We start from the raw sequence: 15,137 nt of genomic DNA, 5'->3' as shown, positions 1-15,137 counted from the left end.
GTGCGCTGGTTCCAAATCGAATCTCAGAGGCAGAGTTTGGGTTGAAGTAGAAAAAGTGAGAGTGAAATCAAATCGTTGTGACCCCATGGACTGTAGCCTACAACTCTCCTTCGTCAATGGGATTTTCCAGAGAGGAGTACTAGAGTGGGTTGCCATTTCCTTCTCCAGAGGATCTTCCAAACCCAGGGATCAAACCTGGGTCTCCCACATTGTGGACAGATGCTTTACCATTTGAGCCACCAGGGAATCCTGTGGGAGTCAGCCTTTTCAACCTTCAGGTCCAACTGGTCCGGGGTCTACATGCTTATGGGCAGTAGTCCATTGTTAATTGTTAACTTCTCCCACCTGAAGGGGGTTTCATTATCTGCAAAATAACTCAAAGAAATTGTTGTGTGTATCCCTTGATGGGGAAACAGGACTTTGCCCCAAGGCTGCTCCTGATGTTTTCTCTCTGGTCTGCCATTCCCTCCCTTCCCTAATGAACAATGGCTTGAATCTGCCCATTGGAACTCAGGGAAGGTTGTGGAGGCTGAGTGAAGACTGTTCCCTATAATCAAATAAATGGGGGACACAAAGGCTTTGTGCCCAGGAGCCCCACACGGTGCCACCACCAGTGTCCCTTGAACGAATTGTGCACTGTCACTATCATCGTCTGCATCCCTGCCAGGTGAAAGGGTGCTGGTGAACTTGAGAGACCTGGAAAATGTTAGGAATGGAAGGGATGAGGCAGATTGTGTGGGAAGGGAAAGAGAAACTTTCCCATCTGGTATCACCCAGCCTCCTTCGTCCAGCTCCCAGACAACCTACTCAGTGTTTAAGTGTCAACTACTCACCTAAGTGCCCTTTAAAATGCTGTAGGTTGTGCACAAAACCGCCAGGAGACTGTTAGGTGCTAACTATATTTTGGTAACATTTGGAGAAATTAGGGTTTTTGGAAGGGCTAAGAATGCTTTTCCCTCCTTACTTGAAATAATGGAGTACACACTCCCCCTGTTTTCAGGATGGATTGGATTCTGACAAAAAGGATTCCTGTGGTGGCAGCTGACATTATTGAGCGCCTACTGTGTGCTGAGTCCCACACCAAGCATTTCACATGCACTGCTCATGTGCCTTCTCAACAGGCTTGCATCTTTTGGGGCTGTTTCTCTGATGCTGAGAGGGGCCAGGTGTGGGGGATGAAGGGACCAGGGGGACTAGGGCTGAGAGGTGGGTTGGGTGTTGACCTCTCTGAGGCAGCTACTGATGGGGCAATTAATTGCCAGTTGAGACTGATGAAATGAAGTCATTGTGTGCAGGGGCTGGAAGCGGGGAGAAGGCGGGACCCAGAGGGAGGAGGGCCCAGTGCAGAGTTGTCAGGACAGCTGTGAAGGCTCTGACCAGAGCACGCAGGGGCCGGCAGAGAGACTGGCCAGGGCCAGAGCTGTAGGAACCTGGCAGAGAGAGAGGGTCAGCCTGGCAATAGGGACCTGCCGCTCAAGTGTGGCCCTGGAGACGGATGGTCAGGGGTGGACCTACCTGGGCCAGGGTCCTGCCCTCCAGCTGGGTTCACTTCGGTTGCTAGAATCTGAGCAGAGATCTGACCTGGCGACCTAGGGTTAAAAGGTTACTAATCTGACGGGGGTGAGGGGCTTCAGTCCTCCCACGTGACTGCTGCTGTGAGCCCACCAGGCCCACTGCTGAGGGCATGAGTGATCAGGAGAGGGAGACAGAGGAGGATGAGGGACGAGACCCTTCAGACACAGCACCCATGCTGCCCCGGAGGCTTCCTGACCGCCAGGCTTCAGACCTGATGTCCCCAAGGTGGGCAAGCCTGGCTGCCCAAGGCCTGGGGACCCTGCTGCTCCAAGGATGGGCCCTGGCCCGGCTCCTGCTCCACCTGCTGCTGCCTGCAGCTGTGTTCCTGCTGGTGCTGCTGCCTGCAGCTGCTGTCGTGTACCTGGGATTCCTGTGTCACTCGAGGGTGAGCTAAGCCTTCCCTGGGCAAGACTGGGGAACTGTCTGGGGTCCTTGAGGAGTGTGGGTGCTCCTCCCTAAAGAGCCCTTTCTTCTGCCAAGCCCCCCGCCCTGCCATGGGCCACAGCAAAAGAAGAGCTTTTGTTTGCCAACAAGGGGATGGCTGTCTCCCTTCTTTGAGGCCTCTCAGCATTGTACCAGGGGCCACCAGGGCCTGGACAGCTGGGCAGGGTGGGGAGAGGAGAAGGCTTCCAGGAAGAGGAGATAAAGATATTGTCGGATTTAACCAGTCCACAGCCCCCACCCCTCAGGCCCCCCAACACAGCCCCTCTGAAGACCCCTCCTACCCGGGGATGGGTTTCCCCACCTATGGAATGGGCTACGGCTAGGTCTGGGATGGGGAGGGTATAGGCAGGTGGGCCCCGTGTCCCTCTTTCTGTAGGCATACAGCAGGGGAGGGGAACCAAACGCTGGCTGCAGAAGAGAAGGTTAATATCAGCTGGCGGCACCCCGAGGTAGGGCTTCGGGGTCAGATGCCAGCGTAGGGAAGGACCATGGAGAGCACAGAAGGGAGGAAGGCGGAGGTGGAGGAGCCAGCGTGCTATTCTCTGAGCCTCTCCTCAGGGGACTCCTACTCGGGTCATTTACCGCCTGGGTCCCCCACCTCCCATCTTCGGCTAGGAAATGTCTGGCCCACAGCCAGCCCCAGCCCCCGCACCCTACCCATCCTCCTCTGTGGTCTGCCCGACCTCGGGCCCCGCCCCGGAACTGAGACCCCCCCACCGCCCCGCCTGACCATCCGCCCGGTTCTCAGGTCCACCCGGCGCCCAGCCCCGCGTGCCGCGCGCTGCTGTCCGACCGCGGCTCCGCGGCGGTCATCGTGTCGGGCTTCCTCTCGCTGCCTCCGCTGCTGGTGCTCGCCTCGGCCGCTCGCGCCCACCTGGCCCGACGCCTCCACTCGCTGCTGCCGCCCCCCACTTGGAGCCCCGGACCCCGCCGCCAGTCCGACGGGGAGAAGCAGCTCTGCGCCTGGGTGTGACCCCAGACGCCTCTTCAAATCCCGGAGGCCCTCGAACTACCCCGTGTCCCCCATCAGTGGCCCCAGGCTGGCGAGCTCAAGGGTCTGCGTTCAAATCCCTGCCCGGCAAGCGCGAGCGCAGTGCTCCGACGTGCCGCGAGAGGGCACCGGACTCTTCCGGAACTGGGCGGCCCTTCCCCACCCTCGCCAGACCCCACACTCGAGAGGCTGGGACGCCCCCCAGGGAGCAGGGAGATGGCCCTGAGATGCGATGAGAGGCCAGACTGTGAGAAAAGCGGCCTTCCTGGCTTCTGCCTCTGGGACTACCCAAGGCTCCTGTGCCCCGACCACGTGCAGACCCTGCGGGCCGCCGTCTGGTCAGCGAGTTGTAGAGCTTTGGAGACTCGCTCCGGCGACTTCCACACTCCACTGTCCCAGAGATTCAACGGCCAGAGCAGCAGAGTGTGCAGGGCTCAGCCGGAGGCCTGCGTCAGCGTTAGAGCAAGGGCTCTGTCTAATTTTGAGATATTTTCCGTCTTTTGTGTTTTTTGCTTTCAAGCATGTTTCTGGTTTATTCCTTTGGTACACAGTGTGTTTGTTTCCCGTTCCTAGGGATTCACATCTTTCATCAGTAATGGAGAATTCCCAACCATTATTTCTTCACTTCTGCCTCATTCATTCCACATATTCTTTCTTGGGAAACACCTACTACATTAATACTTCCTGTCATCCTATTACTTCTGTCAGTTCATCTCTCTTCTGTGTCTTCCTTCTCGTCTCCCTGTGCTGCACGTGTTTTAGGCAATTTCCTCATCTTCCTCTTCTAGTTCACTAAACACTAGTTGTGTCTAATCTGCTGACTGTCCTCCTATCCAAAAAGAGCCTGGCGGGCTAGAGTCTATGGAGTCCGGAAGAGTCAGACACGACTGAGCAACTAAGCACACATCTACAAGTTATACTGTCTGTGTGCTAAATCGTGTCCAATTCTTTGCGACCCTAGGAACACTAGCCTGCCAGGCTCCTGTGTCCATGGGACTCTCCAGGGATGAATACTGTAGTGGGTTGCCATGCCCCGCTCCAGGGGATCTTCCCAACCCAGGGATCTAACCCCTGTCTCTTAGGTCTCCTGCATTGGCAAGTAGGTTGTTTACCACTAGCGCCACCTGGGAAGCTCAAAAGTTACACTACTCATTTCTTATTCATTCACATCTGATCATTTTGATGGTCTCAGTGCATGGATTCCAGCAGGAACATTTCACAGAGTTATTTTATAGTCTGCACTTAGCAACTATGCTTCCTTTGCCTTGGGGTCTAAATCTGTTATTTGTTGTTTCTGCTGGCTCAGTAATTGCATGTTGTTTCTTTGAATGTTTGTACTTGGTAAGCGTCAGCCCACACCTGTGAAAATTCTGCGGTCATGTCCCTCCAGAGAGGATGCCCTTGTGAGGCATGCCCAGCCTGTGTCCCTATTAGGGATCTGGTTGGTAGCCTACCATGCACGTGGCCTGTGGCCCTCATGCGGTGTGGGTCTCCATCCTGTGTTCAGGGAATTCTTTGCTTTCCTGTTTGTTTCACTTCAGCCTCCTGGTTTCTGTTCACTATTCTTCAGTTTGTTTATTTATATACTTCTTTTCAGTGTTTCTTGGAGGGGAGGGGGCTTGGAGAGATCTACTTCCTTGTACGCCCAGCAGTGTATTAAAGATGTATTTGTTGTAATTTGTCCAGAATCCAGTAATAGCTGGAAGACCTTGGGAAGGTCCTAGCACATTGTGTTGCCAGCAGGACTCCACCTGTGACCAGGAGACTAGGGTCCAGATGTGCCCAAGGTTCAGACTCAGCTGTGGCTTGAACAGAGCCCGGAGCAGGCTTGGCTCAGGTCCAGCAGGAGTCCTTGGGGTTTTCCAATTGTCTGTGGCCAGTCACACGGGAGCCTGGCTGGCTGCCCCATGCCCAAGGAGAGCTTTCCCAGTCTGAGACCGCCCTCCTTCCCCTCCTGCCTAGGGTCGGGCTGCTCTGGCCAAGCGTTGAGGATAAGGGCTCTCCTGAGGATCTGCCTGGCCCTGGAGTCATCAAAACAACAGCTGGGCTTGGTGGGGGTGGGGAGGCCACCCTGGGGAGCTCAGCTGCTGAGCTGCCTTTCAGAAGGTGGATCCTGGCTTCCCAGGCCTACCCAAGCCCCACGTGGCCTTCAGCTGGCCCCGGGGACAGCCTGCCTCAGCTCTAGCTACCACCCACTCACAAAAGGAACGCTTGTGGGGGGTTGTAGAAGGTTGACGGAGGAGCCTAGTGGTCTCCTTTGGGGCGTTAGCTGTCAGGGTGGGGAAAGTAGAGGGTAGAGGCCTTGAGCTACTGGGTGGGTCAAGATGAGACCCTCACTTTGGGAAAAAAAATCTCTGCAAGCAGCCGGGCCCTTGCCCAGCCATTGTGCACCTGGCCGTGGGTGCATGTGTGTGTGCATTGTGTATGGGTATACGTGTGTGTGCATGTGAGGGCATGCCTACATTCTGTCTGCCGTCCCTCACACCCCTGGCGGGCTTTTCTCCAGACCCCACAGGTGTCGAGTCTGGGCTTTGGGAGGTTTCCTGATCTGCCCAGGGCTGTGTATTCACTCACAAAGTATTTCCTGGCAACTCAGGTGTCTGCAGGCACACCCTGAGTGGGGAGCAGCTAGGAGGGGCCCATTGTGTCCCCACAGCTGGCACCCTGTGACAGTTGTGAGCCCTGTCCCCACACAGGCATGTCAGCCAGAAACAGCTGTGATGGGTGGGCTGGGGAGAACTAGGCAGAGGCCCCTGCTGGCTCTGGGGCCTGAGGTCCCTCCCCCTGCCCCAGGGCCTCACCCCCACCCCCTGGGGAGCCCCCTACCAAGGTGTGGACACAAATCTGTCCTTCCCTGCTCTCTCCTTCCCCACACAAGCTTGCCAGGACCCTGCTTGGGGCTGAGACAGGGCATGGTAGTCATTCCCTGTTGCAGAAGGTTCCAGCACAGGGAACCCAAATTAGGGAGGAGGGGGGGGTCTCACCTCATGAAGGGCACCACTGTGCAGTTTTTGCACAGGCTGAAAACCCAGGAACAACTGGATGCCCTCCTGCCTTTCTGCCTCCGAGCTCTGCCCTTCTGCCTCTAGTCTACAAGGCTTGATATCACCCTCCCCCTGGGTTCTTGCCTCCCCCATGAACACTGCCACTGCCCTTCTGCCTCCCAGGCCTCCTTACTGCCCTCATACATACTGGCAGGCCCTCATCCTGGAGCCCTGGTACTTCCTCTAGCTCCTGCCCACCTGCTCTGACATGACCCTATCCTCCAAGAGGAAAAATGAGTAGACACGTATTTTTGCAAGCTTGCCACTTCCCATCCCTCTTCTAGCTTGGCAGGGCTGGGAGGACATGGGCTGAGCCCAGGGCCTGCATGTCCCAGGGCCTGTGCGTCCCCAGGGTAGAATCTGTCATGTGACTGGGCCCAGCACGGAGATAAAGGATAAGTGCAGCTGGGTTGGCACCCACCCTGTGACCAGGCTGCCCACCTGCCACCCTGGGTGTCGCTGGCTGAAAGATTGGGTAGGGGTTGTCTCTGGGGCCACAAGGAACAGGCTGGGGCACTTAGGAAGTGAAACAATGGGACAATCAGACCCCCAGGACTGGCCCTCAGGCCCTGGCATGTCCCTGACCACAAGCAGGCAGGTTGAGTCTAAAAGAATGTGTGGGTGGGGCAGCGGGGCGAGTGGTGGTAGGCCACCCCCTCCCTCTGCTCCTCCGACTGCTGGGTGTGGTCAGGGGGCCTTGAGCTTGGCCACTCATCCCAAACCCACAGGAGGTGCCCCCCACTTCCAGTTTTTGTGTCTCCCAGCATGTGTGGGTACCTGTGTGAGGTACAACTGACATGAAAACCAGCAGCACAGGCACCCCCAAGGGATGGGGTGGGGCCAGGCCACTCTGCCCCTCAGGCTCTAGGCTGGGGTCAGGGGTGGGGTCAGAGGCCCCGGGAGCTGCCCTTTTCCCTGGGGTCAAGATGACCACAGCTAGCTGGGGACAAAAGGCCCTTCTTCTCCGCGTAGGCGTGGATGGTGCGGAGGAGGGCGCATTCCCGTGGACTGGCTGGGGGCAGGGACAGTGCCTTGGAGAGCAATGTTGTCCCTGGGTTTTGTGGATCCCCATCCATCTGCTTGTGGACCAACAGGCAGGGTGGGCGAGTTCTAGGAAGTGATGACTGGGGACTCCCTGTCCCTCCTCCTCGTTCCCAGGACACCTGGGTCAGGCAGGGGCTGGCTCCGGTGGAGGGAGAGGCATGGGACTGGGGCCAGCTGTGTCCTGGCCCCCTCTGGTCCTTTTCTGCCCCTCCTGCCCCCAGGCCTGTCTTCCTTCAGAGAGGAGGTTTCCAGGCCATTATATTTGTGCTTCCTCTGGTGTCTGCCTCAGGCCCAGCCCTGGTCTGAACTACTACAAACCCCTGGCTGACCCCCAGGTTCCCTAGGAACCTTTGTCTGCCCATGTCTCCGCTGGGCGAGGGGCAGGGTAAAGGAGACTCTCCATGATGCTGGCAGCAGAGCCGGCTGAGCCACAGGGCAGAGCAGGGGGCCTGAGGGGCAGAGCTGACCCAGTGAGGGTGGGATGGTCTTAGTCTCTCGGCGAGCAAGTCAGAGCTCAGCATGAGCATCAGGAGGGGCTCTCAGCCAAAGCAGGTGGCTGAGCTCAGCCAAGGCTGGAGAGAGGCCCTTATCACCACTGCCGAGGCCAGGTCCCCTGTCCTTTCTCCCCCTGATGGAGAGCTGGAGGGAGGAGGATGCCTGCTTCCTCAAGGGCTTGAGTAGTGGCCAAGAAGAGCAGCTCAGTTTTTCCAGAAGGGAAACTTCCCTGTCAGCCCAGCAGCACAGCCAAGGTGTGACTCTGGGCCCACCGCTGGCCAGGAATGGGGAGGCCACAAGGCAAATCCAGCATGGTCTGGTGCCCTGCTAGTGGGTGCCCAGCAAGGTGAAGGATAAGCCAAGTGCGTCTGCATGCGTGTACTTGGGTCAGTCCCCCGCTGGGCCCCCGGATTGTCTTCAGCTGTCTCCCCTCATGGCCCCATATCCAGAGCAGCCCTGCTCAGCCTCATCTGCTGGAGGGCTGGGGGCCAGGAGCCATTCCTCTGGGTGGTACACCCTGAACTTTGGGGGTTCAAGCCCACTGTCGCCCCCCGGGCCCAGGCGGAAACACCAGGCAGTCTCTGGTCCTAGCTGAGGCCTGAGGTCTGTGGAGCTGAGCCAGCCCCATCACTGCCAAGATTCCCGGCAAGGGGGGGTGTGGCAGGGACACAGTTCTCGCTTGTTCCTGCCCCAGCTACTCAGGCTCAGCTGAGCTGCTTCCTTTTTTAGACAAAGTCAGAGCTCCGGCCTGTCTCACAGCCTGGCGTCTCACCTGACAGAAAGGGAGGAAGGAAAACCATTGAGTTTCATCCGTCCTCTGGGCTGAGCACCTCCTGACAGGGGGGAAGGGAGGGGACATCCTGGCAGAGATGGCCTACTGCCTCCCCATGAAGACCTGTGCCCCGCCACCCCTCACTGAGCTTCTCAGAGAGGAGTGACTGAGACAGGGCAATGGTGACCCCACAGGAAGGCATTTTAGGAGGGAGGAGGGCAGTCCTGCCCACAGGACTCTGCCAGCCTCGCCTCACCTGAGGGCAAGGAATTTGCCCTGGTGTGGGTGGGGGGGAGGGCAGAGTGTACCTCAGGATGCCCCCTGCAGGCAGCCACCTTTGCTCTGGTCCAGCCAAGATCGGAGCTGCAAGTTTCCTGGTCACAGTGAGTCCCTGGAGGGCTTCCCCAGTGCGCTGCTGGGGAGGGTCTATCCTCAGTCCTGGAGTTTGGCCTCAGCCCTGGCCCTGAGCCTCTTATTGGGGACAGCTGTAGGCCCAGCATGGTCATATAGGACAGGCCTGAATCAGCCATCCTCACCTGTATGCCTCTTCCTCCAAGAAGCCTGGTGAGGCGGGGTCTTTGTGTCCCCTCAGAAACCCCTCCTTGAATGTCTGAGGTTTTTTCTCCTCTCCCAACGTTCTAAGTTCTGCCCTCCTGATCTCTGCTTTCATACACTTGCCCCTTCCCAAGCCTTGTTTTTGGTGTCACCCCCACACTCTCACACCTCCTGGGGCTCTCTGGGACTTGGCTTCAGGGACTCCCAGCGCTGAGGATACAAGGACAGCAAGCCTAGGGATGATCCAGCTTGGTGGCTCCCTGCTCTGCTCCTGGCTGGGGAAGGGGGCAGGGGGAAGAAGCAGGGCAGACTCCAAGGCCTTATAGCCCAAAGGGAGACCGAAGAGTTTATGCGTGGGCATGCCACGCGCGTATGAATGGAGCATGTCGCCGCACACCTGGGCCTCGCGAGCGTGCGCCTCCCAGAGCCAGTGCTCCTCCGGACGCGGGGCAGCGCGCGCGCGCGCGCGCGCCTCCGAGGGACCTCGGGGCGGGCCGCGGTGGGCGGGGCCTCCAGGGGGCGGGGCCCGGGTCCGACCCGCGCGGCCGCGCGCCCCACAGCCCAGGAGCGAGCGAAACACCAGTGCAGGGAGAGGGCTGCCGTCCCGTCGCGCGCGATGCTGCCCTGGACGGTGATCGGCCTGGCTCTGAGCCTGCGGCTGGCCCGGAGCGGCGCGGAACGTGGTGAGTGAGGCGGGCGGCTGGGTCAGGCTCGGCTCTCTGTGCCCGTTCACCCTCTGATGTCCGCGCTGAGCCACGCTCTCCTTCCGCTGCTCGGGGCCGGGGCGGCTGGCAGGGGACCCCACCCACGTGAGGCGCAGGCCCCGCCAGCAACTCGGCGGGATTTTAGGGCCTGATCGGAGGAGTGGGAGGTGCCAATCGGGGACGCTTGTTCCTGCCTCAGTTTTCCCTTTGCTTGGAATGACCCTTAGACGAAGGATGGTAAGAGGGTTGGCGTCGTTCAACTAGGTTGAGGGAAACTGAGGCCCCAAGGCTAGTACCAGGCCCGAGACACCCCAGGCCGCTGTCTGCTCGTGATCTAGGGGCCCATCTGCTCCCTGGGGAGCGGAGAGCAAGGCGTAGTCGCCTGAGGAGTGATCGGGCCCTCAGGCTGCTGCAGCAGGTAACCTGCTTCCTGGGTCCGGACAGAGCAGAGGATGGGGCCCAGGCAGGGATGACATCATCTGTAAGTGGGGTCAGGACTCCAACCCAGCCTTCTGGACTGTGGGAGAGGCTGCAGGCAGTGCTCTGTCTTCCCTGTGCCTCCTCCCCTGTCCTCAGTCTCCCCAGCTGCAGAATGCCTTCACTCCACCCGCCACCGGCTGCCTTACCTGGAGGGTGAGCTGTGCAGACTACTTCTAGGAAGCCAGGCCCCGGTGGCCCAGACTTATCCACCCACCACTCCTGGGGGCGGGGCCAGGACACTGAGCTCCAGCCTGCCCAGATTGCACTGAAGGCAGGGAGGGGGTGGGGGCTTGGAGGGGTCAACTTTCCTTTGCAGTTGAGACAGGAGCCCAGAGGGACCCCCTGGTATGTGGCCAGGGTGTAGAAGTGGAATTGCTGAGGGTTCGGACCTCCTGTTGGCTTTACTGCCCCTCTCCCGCTGGGGTGCCATCCCAGGACCTTTGAGGTGTAGCTGAGCGGGCCTTCTGGGCTTCTTTAGGTAAGGGCGAGTGACAGCTTAGGGAAACTTCAGGCCCTGGGGGTTCTGCCCTGGGTGTGGGGCTGTCTGGGGGCCACCACCAGGGGCTGAACCTTCCCCTCTTCCCCAGGCCTTCCGGCATCTGCCCTTCAGGGGGACCTGCTGTTTCTGTTGGACAGTTCAGCCAGCGTGTCTCATTATGAGTTTTCCCGAGTTCGGGAGTTTTTGGGGCAGCTGGCAGCCCTGCTGCCCGTGGGTCCTGGAGCCCTGCGTGCCAGCCTGGTGCACGTGGGCAGCCGACCGCACACCGAGTTCCCCTTCAGCCAGCACAGCTCAGGCTCAGCTGTCCAGGACGCCATACGGGCTGCAGCGCAGCGCATGGGCGACACCAACACTGGCCTGGCACTGGCATACGCCAAGGAGCAACTGTTTGCCAAGGCGGCAGGGGCCCGGCCGGGAGTGCCAAAGGTGCTGGTGTGGGTGACAGACGGCGGCTCCAGCGACCCCGTGGGGCCCCCCATGCAGGAGCTGAAGGACCTGGGGGTCACAGTCTTCATCGTCAGCACTGGCCGGGGCAACCTCTTGGAGCTGTCTGCCGCCGCTTCGGCCCCCGCTGAGAAACACCTGCACTTTGTGGATGTGGATGACCTGCACATCATCACCCAGGCACTGAGGGGCTCCATCCTCGGTAGGTGGGAGGGGGCCTGGGGAACCCCAGCTGGGAATTCGGGAAGAGGGCTGGGAAGACTCCAGGAGGAACTCACATGCCTGGAGCAGAGGCCAGGGCTGCACACCCGGCTTCTCCAGGGACACACTCCAACTGGTCACCACAGAGGTCCCACCACCTGGGCAGAGGACAGAGGACAGGTCTGAGGAAACATCTCCAGGTGAGCTCCCTACTGGAGAGTAGGGGGTTTGGTGAGGTCTGAGGGACCTGGGGGCTAGATCTGAGCAGATGTGCCTTGTGGCTATGTGGAGAGGTAGAGAAGGAGGTTTCAAGCCTGAGAGCTCTGCACATGAGCCCACCATGCCTGGAGGAATGGGGAGGGCCATGGCAGGAAGGGCAGAGAGTGCCCCAAACCAGAGCTGGGTCCCTACTTTCCCCAGGGGAAGGGGATTTGAGCGAGACTACACTAGGCATTGCTGGAAAGGAGGCTGGGCCTGGGAGAGCCTGCTGCAGGGGCTAGCAGCTCCCCAGGGACTTTCTTCTGGATCCCTCTGACCCAGCTAGTAAGAGGGACAGGGAGGAGAAGGAGGTGGAGTTAAAGGGCCTGGTCACTGGCAGGGTTTGCTGTAGCCAATGAAAAAATGCCAACAACCCAGGGTCTTCCTGAATTTTGGTCTGCAGTTAATCATCCACTTGAAACCAGAAGGAGTTGGACTGTGGGTTGGAGGGAAGTAGAGGGTCTTTCTGAAGATCTGCTCCAGGGCACCTGGCCCTGGTGGCCCATGGGTCAGCTGCTAGGGTTGAGCCTGAAGGGGACAGCAGGAGAAAGGGCAAACAGCTGGAGAGGAAAAGTCCAAGGCTGCAGGGCAGTGAGGCAGTAGGGTGGCTCTCCTGGGATTGGGGGCAGGGTCTGTGTATGGTGATGGGCAAGGGGAGTGCCAGCCAGGCAGCTGGGCACCCAGCATTCACAGCATCGGGTCCTGACTTAACCCTGTGTAGACATCTGTTAGCCTCACCCACCTGCCAGGTCACTGAGATGACCCTCTGGGGCTCAGCATCAAAGCTCAGGAGTAACGTTTGGGGGTCCCACCCTAGAGTCCCCCCACCACACTCTCCTCCAGGTCCAGCTGCCCTTGGGCTTGTCACATCTCTCCTACCCCTCAGGACATTCTCCAGTAGCCTCTCCTCTCCTAGCTGTACTGTGGGCCTCCTTTTCCTTGACTCTCCAAAGCAGAACTGATCCTTGACCCCGTGCTGTTCACCGTGCTGCCCAGAGTGGTGGGGAGGGCATCCTCTGACATCATTTTGAACCCTGCCACCCTTGAGGGCCCATTGTCCAGCCCACTGGCCTGAGTGCTGGGTGGGAGGTGGCCGCTATAACTCTCCACTGGTCTGAGTTTGGAGCTGAGGTGGGGAGGGAAGCTCCTGAAGCGGCCGAAGGCGGGGGAGGTGGGGGGGCTGGTTGCACTCTTGTCCTTCCTCCAGCCTGGCGCCCCGCGCTTTGGCGGATCCTTAGCATCTGGTAGGCGTGGCCGAGGCTAGCCTTGCTCCCGCCGCTCCTGCTCCAAGGCTCTGGGAGTCTACCCCGAGTCAACAGTCAGAGACCCACACGAGAAGCCACCTCTGTCCTCTGACCCTCTGCACCCCGCTCAGATGCGATGTGGCCGCAGCAGCTCCATGCCTCCGAGGTTACGTCCAGCGGCTTCCGCCTGGCCTGGCCGTCCCTACTGACGGCAGACTCAGGCTATTACGTTTTGGAGCTGGCGCCCAGCACGGATCCGGGGGCCGCGCGCCGTCAGCAGCTGCCAGGGAACGCCACGGGCTGGGCCTGGACCGGTCTGGACCCAGACACGGACTACGACGTAGCTCTGGTGCCAGAGTCCAACGTGCGGCTCTTAAGATCACAGCACCTACGGGTGCGCACGCTGCCAGGTGAGGCGGGGCACAGGGCCGGGCGGGCTGGGGGTACGGGTCCGGCTGAGCGCCGCGGCCCGCTCCTGCTCACGGGCACTTCTCGCACCCCCACCCCCACGCCCGCGCAGAGGAGACCGGGCCGGAGCTCATCGTCGTCTCGCACACCAGGCCGCGCAGCTTGCGCGTGAGCTGGGCCCCGGCGCTGGGCCCGGACGCCGCGCTCGGTTACCACGTGCAGGTCGGGCCCCTGCGGGGCGGGGCCGCGCAAAGTGTGGAGGTACCGGCGGGCGAGAACAGCACCACGCTTCAGGGCTTGGCGCCCGGCACCGCCTACCTGGTGACCGTGACCGCAGCCTTCCGCTCCGGCCGCGAGAGGGCGCTGTCAGCCAAGGCCTGCACGCCCGAAGGCGAGCGCAGCCGTGCCCCGCGTCCCCAGCCGCAGTGGACTGGGGGCCGGGAACCGTGAGTCGGTCGCGCCCGCGCACCCGAGGGCCCCCTTCTCCCGAGCCCGGTGGGTTTGACCCGGGGATGGGATGCTGTCGGCCTTAGGCCCGCGGGACCCCCGCGCAGGAGCGCTCCCCGCTCCGGCGTCCGCCCTCCAGGACGCAGCCTCGCCTCACCTTCCGCCGTAGCTATGGCAGCAGCGCGTGCCGCTGCGACTCCCTCCCCTGCCCGGTCCAGACCTGGGCACTCGGTGGTGTCCTTTGGGCAGGATTTAGCAGGGAGATGGAAAAGGCGTCAGGGGGCCCGTTGAGAACATCAGACTCCAGATGGCTCTGGACCCAGGGCCACAGGGCGTCTGGGTCTCCGGGTCTCCCACTTGTGTTAGAGGCCAGCACCTCTGGTGGCAAAGGCTGGCATCTGTTTGAGGGAGCTTGGTCCAGATGGCTGTTCTGAGTCCCCACCAGCCACTCGGGTCCAGGGTGGGAAGGGAAGGAGCTGGCTTTGGCCAGGTCCCAAAGGTTTTCTGGAGGGGATAGTGTCAGGAAAAGGGGCGGGGAAGTGCTGGCAGTAGATCCTGTGGTTAGCAGCTGGGTGGCTGGAGAGGCAGTCTTCACTGGCATGCTCAGCTGGCTTGGGGGCAGTGCTTTGCTTGCTGGGAACAGTGGCCCTGCCTTCCTACCCAGAACCCTCGTGGGCCCAGCCACAGCCTCTGGGACCCAGGTGGCACCTTTTGGGAAGAATGTGACAAGAGCCTGGCATTCAGGACCCTGGATACAGGAGAGCCTGTTCCTGCAGGGCCCCAAGGCTGGCACTTGCAGGGGGTTTTCCCTTTGCTGGGTGGAGGGCCTCTGTGCTGGGGCAGGGACAGGCCAGGTGCCTCTGGGTGCTGCACCCCAGCCGTCCCTGCAGTGTCCACCTCCTGTCACTCCTTACTGTGCTGGGGCCACCAGACAAGTCCCAAGGGCGGGCAGTGCTGCTGCCACTTGGCCCCACAGGCACCTCCTCCACACCTGCGCTGACTCAGTGCTCACTTTTCATCTTCCCCACTAATGACCCAGCCTTTACAACAAAATACAATAAATCAGATGTAAACTCAGCCCTGCAGTCTCCTGAGAGTGCTTTCAGTTCAGTTCAGTTCAGGTCAGTTTAGTCGCTCAGTCATGTCCAACTCTTCACGACCCCATGAATCGCAGCACGCCAGGCCTCCCTGTCCATCACCGACTCCCAGAGTTCACTCAAACTCATGTCCATCGAGTCGGTGATGACATCTAGCCATCTCATCCTCTGTCGTCCCCTTCTCCTCCTGCCCCCAATCCCTCCCAGCATAAGGGTCTTTTCCAGTGAGTCAACTCTTCACATGAGGTGGCCAAAGTATTGGAGTTTCAGCTTCAGCATCAGTCCTTCCAATGAATACCCAGGACTGATTTCCTTTAGGATGGACTGGTTGGATCTCCTTGCAGTCCAAGGGACTCTCAAGAGTCTCCTCCAATACCACAGTTCAAAAGCATCAATTCTTCGGCGCTCAGCTTTCTTCACAGTCCAACTCTCACA

General features: G+C 60.0%; 2 protein-coding genes across 2 annotated transcripts; both read left to right on the top strand.

Annotated features, from left to right (window-relative positions):
• On the top strand, positions 1,020 to 4,691 carry TMEM88B (transmembrane protein 88B). The gene is made up of 2 exons (XM_018060523.1): positions 1,020 to 1,960; positions 2,768 to 4,691. Exons 1-2 carry the CDS (start codon positions 1,685 to 1,687, stop codon positions 2,990 to 2,992), a joined length of 501 nt encoding a protein of 166 aa, XP_017916012.1. The 5' UTR covers positions 1,020 to 1,684; the 3' UTR covers positions 2,993 to 4,691.
• On the top strand, positions 9,445 to 14,682 carry VWA1 (von Willebrand factor A domain containing 1). Its single transcript, XM_018060522.1, has 4 exons — positions 9,445 to 9,603; positions 10,692 to 11,249; positions 12,882 to 13,160; positions 13,271 to 14,682. The coding sequence occupies exons 1-4, from the start codon at positions 9,537 to 9,539 to the stop codon at positions 13,606 to 13,608; spliced, it is 1,242 nt and encodes a 413-aa protein (XP_017916011.1). The 5' UTR covers positions 9,445 to 9,536; the 3' UTR covers positions 13,609 to 14,682.

Source organism: Capra hircus, chromosome 16 (genome assembly GCF_001704415.2).
Source record: "Capra hircus breed San Clemente chromosome 16, ASM170441v1, whole genome shotgun sequence".
In the NCBI taxonomy this organism is placed as follows: Eukaryota; Metazoa; Chordata; class Mammalia; order Artiodactyla; family Bovidae; genus Capra; species Capra hircus.
The sequence above is the reverse complement of the archived record's forward strand: the minus strand, read 5'-3'. Positions and strand labels throughout refer to the sequence as shown.

Coding starts and splice junctions, on each gene's coding strand:
- VWA1 (XM_018060522.1), top strand. CDS start 9,537: ATGCTGCCCTGGACGGTGATCGGCCTGGCTCTGAGCCTGCGGCTGGCC. Junction 9,604..10,691: donor CCGGAGCGGCGCGGAACGTG/GTGAGTGAGGCG, acceptor CCTCTTCCCCAG/GCCTTCCGGCATCTGCCCTT. Junction 13,161..13,270: donor ACGGGTGCGCACGCTGCCAG/GTGAGGCGGGGC, acceptor ACGCCCGCGCAG/AGGAGACCGGGCCGGAGCTC.
- TMEM88B (XM_018060523.1), top strand. CDS start 1,685: ATGAGTGATCAGGAGAGGGAGACAGAGGAGGATGAGGGACGAGACCCT. Junction 1,961..2,767: donor GATTCCTGTGTCACTCGAGG/GTGAGCTAAGCC, acceptor CCCGGTTCTCAG/GTCCACCCGGCGCCCAGCCC.